At 35.0% G+C, this 16,581-nt stretch overlaps 4 protein-coding genes across 7 annotated transcripts in view; 3 read left to right on the plus strand and 1 right to left on the minus strand.

The window, feature by feature from the left end:
* The window catches only part of LOC135141268 (IDLSRF-like peptide), a 2,340-nt gene extending 568 nt beyond the window's left edge, over positions 1–1,772 (plus strand). Inside the window, exons 2-3 of the mRNA XM_064072216.1 lie at positions 74–358; positions 405–1,772. Of these exons, the coding sequence (XP_063928286.1) occupies positions 74–358; positions 405–598 (479 nt within the window). The 3' untranslated portion in view covers positions 599–1,772. The remainder of the gene's footprint in view (positions 1–73; positions 359–404) is intronic.
* LOC135141272 (pupal cuticle protein Edg-91-like) overlaps positions 1–10,729 on the plus strand; it is a 23,416-nt gene extending 12,687 nt beyond the window's left edge. For 2 of the 4 annotated variants that reach the window (XR_010282364.1, XM_064072223.1), the window contains exons 2-4: positions 10,179–10,223; positions 10,284–10,584; positions 10,637–10,729. Coding sequence is in view for 3 of the 4 variants with exons in the window: in XM_064072223.1 (XP_063928293.1) it covers positions 10,179–10,223; positions 10,284–10,584; positions 10,637–10,652 (362 nt within the window). In the remaining variant the exon portion in view is untranslated. Of the gene's footprint in view, positions 1–9,550; positions 10,224–10,283; positions 10,585–10,636 lie in introns of those variants that run through there. The other 2 variants (XM_064072222.1, XM_064072221.1) reach the window with 2 other exon arrangements.
* LOC135141266 (catenin alpha) lies at positions 2,545–7,647 on the minus strand. Its single transcript, XM_064072214.1, has 9 exons — positions 7,416–7,647; positions 7,281–7,356; positions 4,726–6,010; positions 4,064–4,666; positions 3,910–3,979; positions 3,786–3,853; positions 3,556–3,737; positions 3,148–3,505; positions 2,545–3,081 (listed from the first exon to the last, which is right to left on the minus strand). The coding sequence occupies exons 3-9, from the start codon at positions 5,998–6,000 to the stop codon at positions 2,917–2,919; spliced, it is 2,721 nt and encodes a 906-aa protein (XP_063928284.1). The 5' UTR covers positions 6,001–6,010; positions 7,281–7,356; positions 7,416–7,647; the 3' UTR covers positions 2,545–2,916.
* Positions 10,730–12,789: 2,060 nt separating the features above from the next.
* On the plus strand, positions 12,790–14,235 carry LOC135141269 (uncharacterized). Its single transcript, XM_064072218.1, has 3 exons — positions 12,790–13,171; positions 13,498–13,660; positions 13,790–14,235. The coding sequence occupies exons 1-3, from the start codon at positions 13,072–13,074 to the stop codon at positions 14,133–14,135; spliced, it is 609 nt and encodes a 202-aa protein (XP_063928288.1). The 5' UTR covers positions 12,790–13,071; the 3' UTR covers positions 14,136–14,235.
* Positions 14,236–16,581: the final 2,346 nt, after the last annotated feature.

Here is a 16,581-nt window from a genome sequence, read left to right on the forward strand (position 1 = left end):
GCACTTTTCACTTTTCGCGAATAATTTTTCGTTTGGGAAGAGAACATCCGAGTGATGCAAGCCGGCGTTTTAGGTGATGCTTGCCACCCTTACGAGCCGTTTAAGTGTCCGGGAGACGGAAATTGCATATCAATTCAGTATCTCTGCGATGGAGCTCCTGATTGTCCAGATGGGTACGATGAAGATTCAAGATTATGCACAGCGGCAAAGCGACCACCAGTTGAAGAGACTGGAAGCTTTTTAAAGTCTTTATTAGCTAGTCACGGACCAAATTACTTGGAGAAGTTGTTCGGCAACAAGGCGCGAGATGCTTTGAAGCCCTTGGGTGGAGTTGACAAAGTTGCCATAGCACTCTCAGGTAAGTAATAGGGTTCTTGAGTCGGAGTTTTAAAACGTGGTTGTAGAATCACAGACGATCGAAGACTTCGGTGCCGCTCTTCACCTAATGCGATCAGATTTAGAACATTTACGTTCAGTATTCATGGCGGTAGAGAACGGAGATCTTGGAATGTTAAAGTCACTGGGGATCAAAGATTCAGAATTAGGAGATGTAAAGTTCTTCTTGGAGAAGTTAGTGAATACAGGATTTTTAGACTGAACCATACCAGACCCTGCTGCTGTCTTCTTCGCCCACCCCCAACCACACTTGCCCCTGAGCAAGTCCTTTTATTCTTATCTTCCTTACTAGATCTGTCTGTCTATCTTCGTAAAGCAGCAGAGTCCGCTAAGATCCGTCCCCTATCATTATACCCTTTTTCCGTTAATCACCCTCTTCTGTCTCGGAGGGTAAGTAATCACGAGCAACGGCCAAGTAACCAGACTTATGAAAACATATCAAGCACCAAAGGATACTTTGGAACATCACGTCACATATCATTAGGTATATAAAAAATAGGGAATATATCTTAGATTATAAAAAGCGGTGTGATCACAATCTCTAACGAAATTACAACTTATAGTTTCTTAAAATGTTTCAATCTCTCTGGATGTTTTTAATCAAGTTGTGCACAAAACGTAAGCTCGCACTTACGTTGAGTGATACGATTGTTCAAATTGTATAAGTAGGTAATAATTGTGATCACTTTTAAGATAATAACAAACGACTCCCAATACAATTAGTGTGGCACTAACGAAAATGCGTGGGGTGTAGACAAAATCCGGCCGGTCCGGCAGACATCACCTCAGACCAATGCGAAGGTATCGGAACCTCTTTGTCGTACATGGTGCAGCACTTCATTGCAGGTTCCCTTTCTCATTGTTTAAGTCAACATTTCTATATAAATAATATTGTATGTAAAACAGTGGCAATCTGGCAATCATCTGGTGCAAGGTCTAACGCGTTCAAAGGGCCTGACGCGCCCCCTCTCGCCAGATGAACGATCACTTTGCCAATGTGATTTATGCAAATATTGTGATTTCTCTGTACATATCATTAGTTAGTGACGAAAGACACACCTTTACGCTAAGATAACGACCTGACATTTGCCAACAATATGCTATAGGTGAGTCTTTCGACTTGAACGTCCGCACAATCACATCTGCACGAAAATATAATATATTTTTTCGACTGGTAGTGAAGATGTTTGTGTTCTGTGTGCGCCGAATTCTATTGAAGGTTATCTGGATTGAAATATTTTACATAAAAGGCTGGTTCATTATGTATACATATCAAATGTTTTTTAATGAATAAATATATATTATATATACATATAATCATAACACAATTAAGTTGTGAGGTAGAATTTCTAATTAAATAAATATATTATCAAATAGTTTTATTCTTTATTGTTTGATCGGAATATTTTTATATTGTGAATATTAATAAAATGTACTTATGTCAATTTTTTCTAATCAATGAGTATTGGCGTAAGGGTAAGAAACAACGAAAGACAAATTTTGATTCGTATGAATATACACGTACTTCTAACCACTACAAATTAGTTATTACTTCAACACAACCTATCCATTATCATCAATAAAACAATTTCCTCACAGGCTCGTAAAAACTTGCGAACGAACAATTTAATTTACTTTGCGGTGGGGAGTGTTGTGACGACCCAAAGCTTTTCAACTACACGATTTCCCATAAAAAATTTATCCACATGTATCTAAATGCCTCAAATAAAAGCAAAATTGAATCAATAAAAACATATTTTACGTAAGTAAGTATCCATGATATAAAATTTTACGACGAAGTATTTAGTGCACCATTATGAGGATGCGCCGTTTTCCCTCCACTCCACGGCGATCAATAAACGACATTTACTCGTACGATACGGTCGAGTGACAAAGGAAAGTATTTATATAACGACACAAAAGAAAAAATTCAAGATTAATCAAAATACGAACAAAAAGTACTGCGCACCACGCTAAAAATCGTGCATTATTTATTTCGCCATTACTTCCTATCCCCGTTGGCTTGTAATTTCACGCGTAAAAAAGCAAAACAGATAATCAAAATGACTAGATTGTATGATACGTTTTTTAACATTTCCGTCATTTTTGATAACTTCTAGTGATTGCAGGTACTGACTTACACACACATTACTGTAAAAATGATATTTATTACCACGTATGCAAGCACGCAAGTTGTTAACAGTTCTTGCCAAGTAAACTTATAAACTTAAATGAGTATCCAAATATTGGAAGCCACACTTTTATCTTAAAACATTTTTAGAAAAATAACAAAAATAGAAATGGTTACAAACATGTAAACTGTTTATGATTGCTTATATTTCCCACAGTGCAGTTCGTGCTCCTACCCATACATCTTAATCAGATCTTGTTGGCAACGACCAATTAACAATAATAAATAATTATACCAATGCAAAATGTACATAGTGACATCAAAACGTATAAATTAATGTGAGATATGACCACGTAAAATAAAAAATATATAAATATATATAATATTACTTAAACCGACTCTGTGGGGCTTTGGAATTCGGAAAGGGCATGGATAGGGTTTTGAACCTTCTTCTGTGACCCTTTACGGACTTTGGCTCGCACTTCCTCTGGTTTTTCAGGTCTCACCAGAGGTTTCTTTTCTGGGGCTTTCATCTTCCACACGACAATTGGAGACTAAAACAAAGAAATAATCCGATATAGCGGCGTACGAATTAAGTAATCATAAAAAAAAACACTTACCGAGATAGTTCCCTGTCGGGGATATTTGGTTGAAGCAACGTACGACGCTTTGACTGTCAAAACGACAGCGTTCATTAAATTCTTAGCTGCCTGAATCAAAGAAGTAGCGCTATCAAGGCCTGAAACTATCAACTCTCCACTAATATTCTGAACATCAGCTTTTACTTTTGAGGTGATATTCATCTGGTGGCAATACAGCGCTATACGTTGTAAGTAGGCCAAAAGATCTTTTTTCGTCGAACTTTCTGGGCACTGTTCTGCTATTTGCCTGGTAAGTTTGTCCAACTTTGTACCAGCTTCTGAGATTTTCTTAGCGGCGTTGATGACGTCCATGGTGGTTTTGAGCGGACCACGACCCCTAACACGAAAGATATGAGAATGTCATGGATAGTAAGACAATTGACCTACCGGGTGAAGTCGGTCATCTCCATCATAATCATGCACATATGTTTCGCAAGGACTATAATATCGTTACCGGTGTCGTCCCACTTTGCGACTTCCCGATCAAATTTGAGCTTCTCACTCCTGAAATATTCGACTTGTTGGAGAATTTTCTGTTTGTCTTCTTCTGGCATCTTGCCCATAGCTTCCTACAATGGAAGGCTGAAAACGGAACTACAAAAACAATACCTACTTACTCTAGCGGTTGTAATACCGCTAATATCTGGATATTCGTCAACCCCGTGTTCTCCAGTATGGGCACTCGCTAAAACAAAAAAAGCAATTAGATATACAATACATATGCATTACGAACGATCTTACATTTACTACGCGTCTCTAAAGTGTAGTTTTCATCTAATTCCACATCTTCTGGGTCCAAATCTTCATCAGCCTATAAAATGGTACCAGAACAGTCATTATCAACACGAACACATGAATTCTACATATCATAGAGGTTACATGTCTATCAACTTACTCTATTCATCAGGACGGCTCTTCTGATCTCGCGGACCCCATCGTATACTAATCTCGACGCATCAATAAAATCATTCTCGTCTACTTCCTTTGCAGGATTGCTAGACAGAGCTTGCACTGCAACTTGGACCCTCTGGCTAAATTTTGGCATAACTTGATCATTTAAAACTTTCACAGCTTCCAGCACCCTTTTTGTGTATATGCAAGGTTCGTAATTATCCATTTCCGCAGTTACAACATTGCAGACACGGTTTGACCGACCTCGGATACCACCTGCCGTTCTGTCTAATGTATCTGCATCACCTTCTTGTAAAGCCAAGACGCACTTATTCACGTCTTCGAGAATATGGTTTTCAGAAACAGCCAAGAAATCATCTATGGTCGTAATATCATCAACTGCTTCTGTCAGAATGCGGACTTGGTTCTCCCAAGTTTGTTTGAACGCTTCCATATTTTCCTGAGCAACTTTGCTACGTGGTCTAGCCGCTAAGATTCGGGCGGCATTGATTACTTCTGGACAAAGATTGTCGATTTGAGCTGCAGCGTAACGTACCATTTTGACGCCATCTTCGTTATTTGACATACTGCACACTAAATTGGCAACCTAAACAATGAATTGGGTTACTTAAGTACATAGATCGTATGTGAGTTAAGGAAACTTACCTCTACAAGCTTATTAGAATGTTCTGTAAACATTACAGCAAACTCTTCCACTTCTTTTTCGTTACCGTTTTGAGCAGCTTTAATCAGTACCAAAAGAGGAACATTGGTTTCCAGGAAACTATCAGAGACATGGTCAACTACCGCTTTGCGTAACTGTCGCCTTAAATCTCTAGTCTTACGGCCCATGTTGTCTATAGCTCTGTTCAATCCTTCGCTCTTCTCCTTGCTACCGATATTACTCATATACTCTGATAGCAGATCTTGAAGAGCTTGACGCACCGCGTTACATTCAGCTACAATTCTTTCTCGTCTTTCATCTCTAGTACAACTAGAATCTGCCATCAGAGCTGCCCCACTAATAATACTCTCCAATCTCTCTTCTAACGACGGTCGGGTATGGACCTCGTTATAAGCCAAAGGCTCCATAACCATATGGTCATCAAAATCATCAAGAGCTGCCGCTAATTCACCCGGTCCATCGTAAGGTCCAGTAGCAGGTTGCGGTGTACGACCTTGAGCAACATCATTTATAGTGTTAACAGCCTCGCACACTTGCTTTAAAACATAGTCCCGGTTAGCTTTAGCTGCCGCTAATTCCGGATGACGTACATACACTTTCGAAGCCGTCAACAGCATCGTTGAGTGTTTTTTGAGAACAGCGCGAGCAGCTGCCAAGTCATCGCGCAATTGCGGATCTTTCAATTCTTGCTGACGTTTTGCAGCTTGATTCATCAACTCGTTCGCGTTTTGACCGAACGCTTTGATGTTGTCCAAGAGTTCGCCTTGACTGGAGGCGTTCTTCAACTTCTCTAAATCGCTTTCCACAACATGGAGAGACTTTAGAAGAAGATGGACATCAACCATGTCGGCAAGAATTAGCAGACGCGTTACTGCAGACAGAAGATTCCGTGCTGCGCGGACCATGTTGCCGCGTTTTAAAGAGGAACAAGGGTCTTCCGAGAATTCCCTAGCTGCGATACTCATGGCGTTGCCGGTTTTGCGTACCTCTTCGACCGCCGACAGCATTTCTTGGGTTATGTCAGGGTTCTCGTATGCGATTTGTTCGCCTTTTTCGATGAAATTTTCGGTTGCCTTTTCGACGGTGCTCACTAAAGCGTTGGCCCGTTTGGATTTGCCTTTTTTCTTTTTGCTGGGGCCTTTAGTGTTTACAAGTGTTGTTACTTGTAAAACTAAAGGTTCCAACGTTTTTTCGACGGACATTGTTCGAATTTCGAGATTCTTAGGATCCCATTTTAAGCCAAAATGGTCATTCATGTTTGAGATTCTGGAAATATAAAACTTTAACACCAATGAACTGTGGAAATGTAACACATACTGAAGCAGCAATCTACTGATTACGTCAAATAAAATGACACTTTACACCCACAAGTACAAACAAAATTTGACAGAGTTTACCCAAGTTAATGGTTATTCAATTATCTTAGCCAAACAGTGAAACAAGAATAGGCGTGTATATGAACTTATCAAAATTTAAATCTTCCTACTAGTGGTTACTGTCAACGCATAGAGATATAAGTGGTTGACTACATTATCGATTTTTTTTATTGAGTAATACACAACTGAGAGCGTTGTTACATGACGTGGTTTATATCGATTAAGAAAAAGTGTTCATCCAATACTGTTCATGTTACAAAAAAAATATAGTATGATTCTATTTAAAATGAAAAGTTAAGAACACTAAAAAAATTCAGAGGGAATGTTTTGTACTAATTAATATGTCATTAAACTCGGTTTTTATCGCATTACACTATCTCCACAGAAAGATAATATGCACCTCCATTAGGACCATGATTCATGAATGAAAATGACTTTCGACGTTATATTCTCTTCTTTTGGGTATATTCCCTTATAATTTCCAGTAATACATAATGTAAATAAAATCGACAAATATCCATGAACATACAACAAAAAATACATGTATACATATTATATATATACAATAGTACATATTTGTATATTAAACAATTTATAACTCGATGCGGAAATTATAGGTGACTACTTCAAAAATTGTCAAGACTGTATTTTCAGTGCAGCACGTTGTAAGCAGTAAAGAGTGCCGTGAACCAATTTTATGACACATTAAAAATATTTTATTGGGGACAGATGTGAAAGCAAATATAGTTGGGCGGCAACTTCTGGTAATTACCGATCTGTCACCAAGTCGTCAGGAAGTTGTATTACGCCGAATCTTGAAATTTAAAATTATATGAATAATAGTCTAAGATGACCCACAGTCCGGCAGTTATTTATTGCATAGTTTTTTTTTTTATAATTATGTTATGTTATGAAAAATATATATTTAGATATATTGTATATGCATTTAATAATAATACAAAAAATATAATATCTGTTCAAGAGAACGTCAGTTAATATCACTAATACAGCTAGAATTAATCATAAACGGCTTGTCTGAACAGGATACTTCAGGTCAGTTTTCCCAATTCCCGGAAACACAATGTCCTTTATTTCTCATACAACAATAGAATTCTCATTGCAACCTTTAAAGGTATGTCCGTTTTACAAAAAATGCTTACCTGTAAATAGACGAGATTCGTTTCCTCTTACCACAAACACCCAAAACTTACAAACGTAAAAATTCGAGTTACTCAACTAAAATACATCGTTTCATTTATGAATCATCAGATGAAGTCATAGAAATGCAGACATACCTCATACCACAGTAGCCATAACTAAAAACATTCTACCAGAACCACTCCCACTATCTCGAGGTCACAGTTGTTATTGAGCTGTCAGTTGTTATCAATTTGATTTTTTAATCTAAACGTGTTATCAAAGATGTGTATACTTTTTGACAATCATAAGCAAAATCAAGCAAAAAATCTAATATTTGTTGAGTTATTCTAACTAACGTCAGTACATTGTTGGCACACAAGCAGAACTACCAACATAAACCTCAGAAATCACTAGTTTGCCGGTCTTGAAAGGTTCTAAGCGCTTAAAAGAGTGGGGGTAGCGTTCAAATCGAATTTATTTTACGGCCTCCCGCGTAAATATTTAAGATAAAACTGCCTCTAGAATCTCTGATTTTGTAACTTTGAGCTCTAACACAGTGTAGTTATAATTAATCCAAACATGTTTTTGCGTGACAAGCATAATTACAAAAATAAACGGGTGTACAAACCGGTTCTATTTTGTCAGAGAGGAAATACCCTCTAAACTAAGTTAAAATAATTTATTTTAACAATCTTATTATTACTTAACTGTATTTTTTTGTCATTTATCTGAAATATTTAGAGACATGGTATAGAGTGAGGTATTAATAGCACAAATGACGTCTAGTTCAAAGTTAATGACATTACAAACAACCGAATGGAATGAAAAATCAAATTAAAAAATTGTTTACAACATTGTTTGTGAAATATTAATTATTGTTTTTATTCTGTAGGTAGTTTCCACGCTGTAGTTTTGTGTCAAAATACCTTGTACAACACTACACTACATACACTTGACTTTTAGGCATGAATGTCCCACTTTGTAGCTCAATAACTCAAAACATAATGTGTACCGTTATATTACAGGCAAAAATTCAAAGCAATCAATAAAATCACGTTTATTTATTTATAAACAGCATTCATTTTACTTTGTCGGTTGAACACGCCATTAGAATTTTTTTAATACTACAATGTCGTATTTTTCCATTTATGTCAATAACGGTTTAGTTTAAATCTCATTCACTTTTCATGATTTAGAACTGCGAAAACAATGCCTTGTATATTGATTTCAAATAGTAGCCATTTCACTTACTATTATGAAGGTACACGAAATTGTATGTATTGACACTGGAAACATTTTTAGTGCAGGCGATGGACTGTCTGACTGCATTGTTGTGGTACAAAGTTCTTGAAATAAATGGTAAAACTTTTTTCGATCCTTTTCTCAGGTAAATTTCGTAGCCGAAAAGATTAGGATAATCCTTTTGTATGGGTTCCAGGAATGCGAGAACCTTGCAGAGTTGGCTTATGTTAAAACATTTCTTTATTTACCACAAAATATGTTTATTCTGATTGTTCTTCGAAACTCCTTGTTTCAGATTCATCGGTTTCTTCATTTTGCAGAATTTCATCTGCGGTTTCATTTGAAATTTATCCAACTTCATTTAAAAAAAAATATATTCTTTCTATTTTTTGTTTGTTTTAAGTATACAAATAAACACAATAATGGGTACATAAAATAAACAAAAAATGTGATATAATTTATCCAATATTGAACGTTTTTTGTGGAAATTACCGGTAAATTGGATTTTCTTTTTAATAAATGGAGTAGAAATGTATTGTGTGTTGCATAAAATGTACCATCGTGTAGGCATTGCTTAAATAAATATATACCTAGTATATAACAATGGTTCAGGGCACGAGAAGTCTGTGGGTGTGTAGGTTCAGTACCACGTCTGCAAAAGTTTGGAACTTAGGTCGAATAATTTTAGTTTAGAAGTTTAATTTAAAATATCTTACATACTGTCACATAGCAGTGTATATTTTAGAGTTTCATTCTTGAAATCTTTAAAGACATTTTTCCATTTTGTATGGCTAAATTGACAAGCTATATTCTTGGAAACATGATTTTTTAGGGCTTTATTGAAAAAAAGCACACATTTTAACATAATCGAGTAAAAACTTTTTCTTTCAATAAATAATTAAATAAACACTATAAACAATATTCTAAATTAATAGAACTGAAAGTTAATCTGTGAACTTAAAAAATAATTAATTTTTGCTTATAATTTTGCAATAAAATAAAATAAACCTAACAAATAACATTCAAAGGGAACTAAAGTGTCTAAGATGTCGAGACGTCACATTTATTTTTATTTTCCAAATACAAAAACTTGATAGTTGCGTGTATTTGATAAGTTTCTAACTTATTTAAATTTGTGGGTAATTACGATTTACTAATAAGAATTACCACTGATATTTTACTTCCGTTAACCAGGGTCGCGTAAATCCCCCGCAGCAAATCAAGTGTAAAGGTGTTGATCTAAACGTCTGTCTACTATTTGCCCATGTGAACTCCATCTCGTAAATAAGTTCAAGTTCACTTCGATGACAGGATGAACTTGTACAATAATCTTTTCAAACCTTGCATTTAAGGTCAACTATTACCATAAATTCAGCGATAAACTTTTGTAAATGAACAGAAACTTCCACAAAATAATTAAGTAGGAGTTAAATTTAACATTGAATTTTCAAGATTTTCATCCTCACGTACTCATTTTTTTGCAATTTAAGTGATATACAGATGCAGGACCTTCACGTTTTGCAGATTTTCAAGTACAACAAGAAAATAAATTCGTAGAGGGGAAGTTCTTATAAAAATCAATAGCACACTAGTTTCTTCAAAAAAACTGTGCTTAGTTTTGTATTGAAAGTGTTTCAAAATGCATTCCAAAGTTCTCTTATGTGTGATGTTTCTAGCGGTGGCTTACGCCCTTCCACTAGACAATGAAGAACAACCATCCGGTAAATAAAAAAATGTAATAATAGTAAGAAAAAATAGTAAATGTGATTGAAACGTTGTAGTTCGGCAAATCCGTTCGCCCCATTTATTCAACAAGAAGAAGCCACTTCTAGGTGCTTTATTTGGAGGTGGTAATCAAGGGGGCGGTCACTACACGCAACCCGTGCATCATCCCGAACCTGTACATCATCCCGAACCTGTACACCATCCAGAACCTGTACACCATGGAGGAAGTTATGCTAGTAGTTCAGCTGGAAGTTCTGGACATGGGTCACAAAGCCAGAGTCAATCCGCCGCGTTTTCTTTTGGACCATTTTCGGGATCCTTGTCCCAGAGTCAGTCTCAAGGATCAGGAGGCGGCGGGTAAGATTTAACTATCACCTCAAAAATATATACCTAATCGTATTATTTTCAGCTTCTTCGACTATTAACTGACTGAATATTTTCGTTATTTATTTATTAGTATTTTAATGTTTAATTAAGTTTTTAATAAAGTTATATAACCCTACTAGTTGTTTTTAATTAATGCGCGAACACACAGATTTCTGAGTTTTTAGTCACTCAGTATTACAAATTATAATATTGTGAACGATGATAAATGCGTCATTTAAATTGAAAGACATCATTGTGTAGGAATTTTTTGAATATATTTTGAATCAGTAATCAATTTCTATGGTAAACTTCATATTTGATTTTATGATTTTGATTTTTAATCATTCCAAAGAACTGCAAGCCATGACGCTTTTAAAAAGTCGCCAGACCCTATTTATAAAAAAAAATCAATAACACAGCTTTCTAATGGGAAAATACAACCGGCAAAACCGCATACCTGATGCAGATTATAACTCTTTGTTAGAAATGTCAAATACATAGCAAATCGCTGCGGTGTAATTTCACATCTGCGCTCTAAATGTGCTGGTTGTTTTGAATTCAAAGTCAACGCAGGTGGTCTAAGTTTTATTGACTATGCTAACTACACTAACACCCCCACAAGAGTATTGCGATAAAAAGTTGTATGATAATTAGCTCGCTATTGTACTTCTGACCTGTTACAAAATTAATTGCGTCCAACAGGCAGGAAATAATAAATCTTATTCATAGTCATTTTATCCACAGTTTTCTGTATTAGAATTTGAGTCTAGAGTGCTATCATTATTAATATTACACTGCATCTATTCAAATTAATGTACGTGTCCTTGCTTGACGTCATCACAAAATTTTGCTGTAAAAAAACTCACTTGAAACATATGCATATGATGATTCTTTACTTATAATTTAACACATATATCATTATTTTATAATGTATCTAAAAAACTGGATGTATTTTATTGTAATCCAGATTGTGGTAAGTTTTATTATTATTATGACGGTGAATTAAAACTGTAAGTGAAATTCAGTAGATGTATATTTTTTTTTATTCCGAACATGTATTGGAAAAAACTATGAGCGTTTAACACATATTTACTCCTCAATTAAGATGCTGACCTTCCTGAAATGGTGCCACATCAAGCGGAAGTAAAACTGTGTATTTTATATAACACACCATGAAAAATACGTGATATCTTTTGCAACGACACGTATAAAAAGTGTTAAGAGGAGTAATCCTTTAATTAACAAACATCTTTTCTAGAATTTTTAACTAATATATGCAATAATGTATTCTGAAAGTTTCGTATAAAACAAAAAAAAAAACACGTATTTAAACAACCTTACACACAAATATACCTTTCTATTCACTTTGGTGGAGGTTATTTACAATTATAAAATTTTGTACATTATTCGTCTTGGTATTTTTTAAATTATAATATTTTACATCATTACAAGGTACAATTCTACAAAAAAGTTTTTTCTTTTTTCACATTGAACTAAATGAAACTAACTAATAAAATAAATGTTGAGAATAAAACGTAGGCGGCTTGTATTTTACGTCATATGTCAATGCATTAGTTTGAGTAGGCCATGAAATCATAAACATTAAAATTGTACCTCGAACTATTGGCATTAAATTATCAGTTTCATTACTATGCAATGTACGATTGTCAGAAGGTGCGAAAGTGTCACTATTATTATTATATTAGTCATTCTTTATACAAATAAGAATTATATTATAAATTAAACAAATGAATACTGCATGAGATCATTAACTTTACGAATGGTTAATTATGATGATGACTTAACTCACACAATTAGGCAGAACTATACAACAATTTTTAATTTAAAGTACACACCTTCATTATAATACCGTGTAAAGTATGCAAAAAAATTTGGAGAATAGTAATAAAAATCAAACGTGTTTACATGTTGACAAAGCATAGAACGTTCATTGTTTGTATTATTCATTTAGTACGTTTCAAGTAAAGTAATAAAAATGTGAAGTAAAGATATCAGTTATGTAATGCAAGGACACAGCAAGATTCACCGATCATGGTCAAGAACAAACTCTAAATTTCAACAAAACTGGAGATAACCTTGCTCTTGCTTACTCAAATTGATGCATTTTTCGAAATTTTTTTAACACATAACTCACAAACAAATCCCCAGTTCTTAAAAGCAATTACTGTTGAATATCTGTGCAAACAATATGGAATTCCTCTTGTGTTTTTTCCAAAGTGGTCAGTCAAACTCCGCTTGCACCCGCAGTCACTGCAGAACGACCACTAACCGGTTCAACCAACTCTCTCAGAATTGGCAAATTGGGGATTAATATTTTTTTTACACGAAATATTGAAGTCGTTTGAACCGAGAAGAAAACGTCGAGGTCGTAGAAGTGGCAAGTGGTAATACAAGTTCAGTGTTTTCTCTTCATATTGAGAGAATTACAGGTTACAATAAATTCAACTTCCTTTTAAAATGAAGCACTTGCTCACTTGTACTTTTGTTTTTATTATTTTTGTTTGTGTTTCCCACGCTGCACCTCTAGATAACAAGGACACGAATAAAGACTCAAAATGTAAGTTCTTAATGATTTTTTTACAATAAGTGTGTGAGAGAGAAAGTTCCGTGCTGCAGCAAACATATGGCTGGTTCTTCCGTATTTTTTGTGACGGAGATTCATCAATTAGGCATCTCACTAGTAACAACACATTTAAATACAAAATTACACATAATTACTCATTGTCGGAAATAAACGAAACGGATCTTAAATGTTAAGTGATTTAAATATATGGGCGGAGCTTGTTGTTAGGGTGTGTTTACACTAAATGTGCGTTTGTAGATATATCTAAGACGACATTTATACACCATATTTGCGTTTCTAACTTTAATGAATCATTTCAGCTGCATTTGGACAAGCCTTCGACGAAATAGTAGTAGAATCACACTTAACCGTCAGAAGAAAAAATAATGGAAGGCAAGGACGGACCCAAAACGTCACAAACGAAGAAACGGGAATCGTCAAAACTAAACGGGAAATTAAATTACCACAGCAGAGTCGCCAGACGTAAATCAATATTACTTTATGCACCAGGTTTCCCAGATTTTACGTTACAGGCAGGAAGCTGTTGCCTGTAAAGTAAAATTTGGCCCACCTGTATACCGCATGTCCCAAAAAACGTAACTCGATTTACAGATTCGTACAACCGCAAACACCAAACCTTCTAGCTGCAGCACCCCAAAAACAGTTTGGAGCTTCTGCAGCTAATTCTCAAGCCCAGGCTTTCAATTCTTTCGGTCCCTTGGGTAGTTTCGGAGCTTCAGCTACTGGTTCACAGACTCAGAGCTTTGGAGTAGGTCCAAACGGACTTGTGGGTTCAGCGGGGTTCTCAGGAACCCAGCAGTACAATTTCAACGGGCAGACAATTGACATCGCTTTTGGAAACGCTTTTTCGGGTGTTGGACCGAACAAGGGTGCTGGTGCTGGCGCTGTTATTACCATCACAGGACCCGATGGGAAAAAAAGACCATTGACGGGATAAAGTCAGGTTTACAGAGTTTGTAGAGAACTACTAAGAATTCAGATTGCCATTAGTGTAGGTACAGTTGTACATTTTTAAAAATAAAGTAAAATAAACAGAATTTGATTTTTATTCCGGACGAGGAGAGTTTTTTGGTGGAAAATAAGATTATCGGTTGATGATCCCGGTTGTTCATAAAACGTGATGACTTAGTAATGAATTCTGCTCAGGTCTAGGGTCAACCACGGTTTATATTTTCGTGCATATGCATGCATTAAACCAAACTACTAGATGAAACGCAAGATTAAGTCTACGATTGTTAGTAGCTTTTTTCACGAATAAATAAATAAAAATAAATTTTATAGTTGAGTTATGCTTGTGAACGCAAATCATTTTTAACGACTTTAATTATAGCAAAGTGTAGATATAGATCAATTCGTTTTAAATTTATCCTTCTTCTATTCAATTTTGAAAAAAAAAATACAAGTAAATACAAATGTTGTGTCTGAAGGTTTCCGCTAGTGTTAGATTTTACTTATTTGTAATAGATTGTCAAATAAAGGTTTCGTGGCGCCTAACACTGTAGTATTAGTAAAACATATAAATAAAACAAACCACATATTTGTGTAAATAAGGAAGACTTTGATAAAATGTGCACAAGTTTCCATAATAATGACTTTTTTCTACAAAATCGGAATGCTATGGTTTTTATGTATTCTTTAAAACGCTAGATCCTTTTCCTTGACCATAACAAATTTTAGTATTTGCTTTTTCTTATTTGCGCTGAAGCATAACAAATTTGAGAAACCTCAAGAATGAAGTTAGACAGAGAGGTGCATACACGTACGTTGTTGCCAATTAAGAAACCGGAAAATATGCACAAAATTTTCTTCAGATGGGATAGAGATGCAGTTTATGTGAGATTTCAATGCATTTCTTCACTGCCGCATTTATTCCATTAAATACCTTCGTGAATGAATGCACGGACAATAAAAAGAATTTACTTGCCTTCAACCATGCATTTTAAGAAGTATCTTCGTGATTTCACGGTGGTAATTTTAAAAACGTCATTAACATGTTTTCTCGCATATTTCTGTGTTTGTTAGCAACTTTGCCTTCAGTATTTCGTCTGGTGGAATTTTTTTCATAAAGACGTTATTAACCTTGAGCGATATTACAGAACTACTGAATAAAAGATGTCATTATGAGAAGCTACAGAGGGTAATTAAGAAAATAATAAACAATAAAATATAAAAAGTCGTTAATTAATAATCGAATCACAGTTGGAGATAACATCCATCGGTGAGAGAATAAATTTAAATTTTAAATCTGCAGGTGTCGTTTTACAGTAAAACCCATAAAACATAATAGTGATTCATTCCTTTTTAAAATTACTAACGTACGGTTGTACAGCCGTTCTTATTTACAAGCACGAGTTGTCTGTTTTTTATTACATTTCCTGTAATTTCGTTACTTAGCATCGAAATTTGAGCTTATTGTTATTATCGCTATTTTATTGTTCATAAAATTACGTTGGATATTATGAAACAACGAAAACAAAAGCAAATATATTTCAAACCTCATATTTCTTAAAAAAAAAAAAACAAATTAACTAAAATCGTATTCAGCTAAATTTCGCAGCATTTTAGTATATACGATGATATTTTAATAAGTTTCTAAAAGAACGCACAATCTCAGACGTCTACAATACACCATAAAATATACTACTATTGAAAAATTAACGAATTCAATAATTTATTAACGCCACTTAACATTAAAAAAACAATAACACTCACTGGTGTTATTTTACATAGAAGTGTACTACCAGTCACAGTTTTTCAAACTGCGCTTACCTTTTCGTGTAACACTTACTACGACTTGTTCACTTGTTGCATGCAATGTCAGTTTGACAGTTCGGCTACGATTCATGTTTTCAACAAGGCGGCAAAAGTAATTCGCATTTAAAGGGACCATCGTTGGTGTATAATTGTTGCGAATTCTCGCTGATACAGTTATGATTGTTTTTGTTTGAATGGTGGATGCGCCGGGTGAACAAATTAGCAAAATGTTCCCGGTCCATCGTGCCGTATGTGTTAAATTTATCCGACAGAGCTTAGTATGCGGTTCCACTTCGCTTAATAAACGTTAAATCAGTCAGACAGAAAAAGTGTATAGTAGGAATACCAATGAGATCAAAGCGTAAAAGAATCAATCAAGCTGTGTCAGATATATGGCCATTAAAAGACCATCTTCTGATTTAATTTCCGTCCTCGTTTAAATATGACCGTTAAGAGTGGCGCATCGTACATAATACAAGTTAATAAATTACGAAGCATTTGTTTTGAAGAAGTGAAGACCTTGATTATCTAAATATTCACGAGCGTAAAATTTTGTATTACACGTAGATACCATTCATAAATTAGTTCCAGTTTCCTGTTTGCAGATAATTATGTAACGTTAATCTTAC

Source organism: Zophobas morio, unplaced genomic scaffold, assembly GCF_036711695.1.
Source record: "Zophobas morio isolate AGI-343-1 ecotype UQ-CSIRO unplaced genomic scaffold, CSIRO_AGI_Zmor_V1 ptg000044l, whole genome shotgun sequence".
NCBI classification, from domain to species: domain Eukaryota; kingdom Metazoa; phylum Arthropoda; class Insecta; order Coleoptera; family Tenebrionidae; genus Zophobas; species Zophobas morio.

Coding starts and splice junctions, on each gene's coding strand:
- LOC135141269 (XM_064072218.1), top strand. CDS start 13,072: ATGAAGCACTTGCTCACTTGTACTTTTGTTTTTATTATTTTTGTTTGT. Junction 13,172..13,497: donor CACGAATAAAGACTCAAAAT/GTAAGTTCTTAA, acceptor GAATCATTTCAG/CTGCATTTGGACAAGCCTTC. Junction 13,661..13,789: donor CCACAGCAGAGTCGCCAGAC/GTAAATCAATAT, acceptor CTCGATTTACAG/ATTCGTACAACCGCAAACAC.
- LOC135141266 (XM_064072214.1), bottom strand. CDS start 6,000: ATGAATGACCATTTTGGCTTAAAATGGGATCCTAAGAATCTCGAAATT. Junction 3,506..3,555: donor GAGATGACCGACTTCACCCG/GTAGGTCAATTG, acceptor CTTTCGTGTTAG/GGGTCGTGGTCCGCTCAAAA. Junction 3,082..3,147: donor CCCGACAGGGAACTATCTCG/GTAAGTGTTTTT, acceptor TCTTTGTTTTAG/TCTCCAATTGTCGTGTGGAA.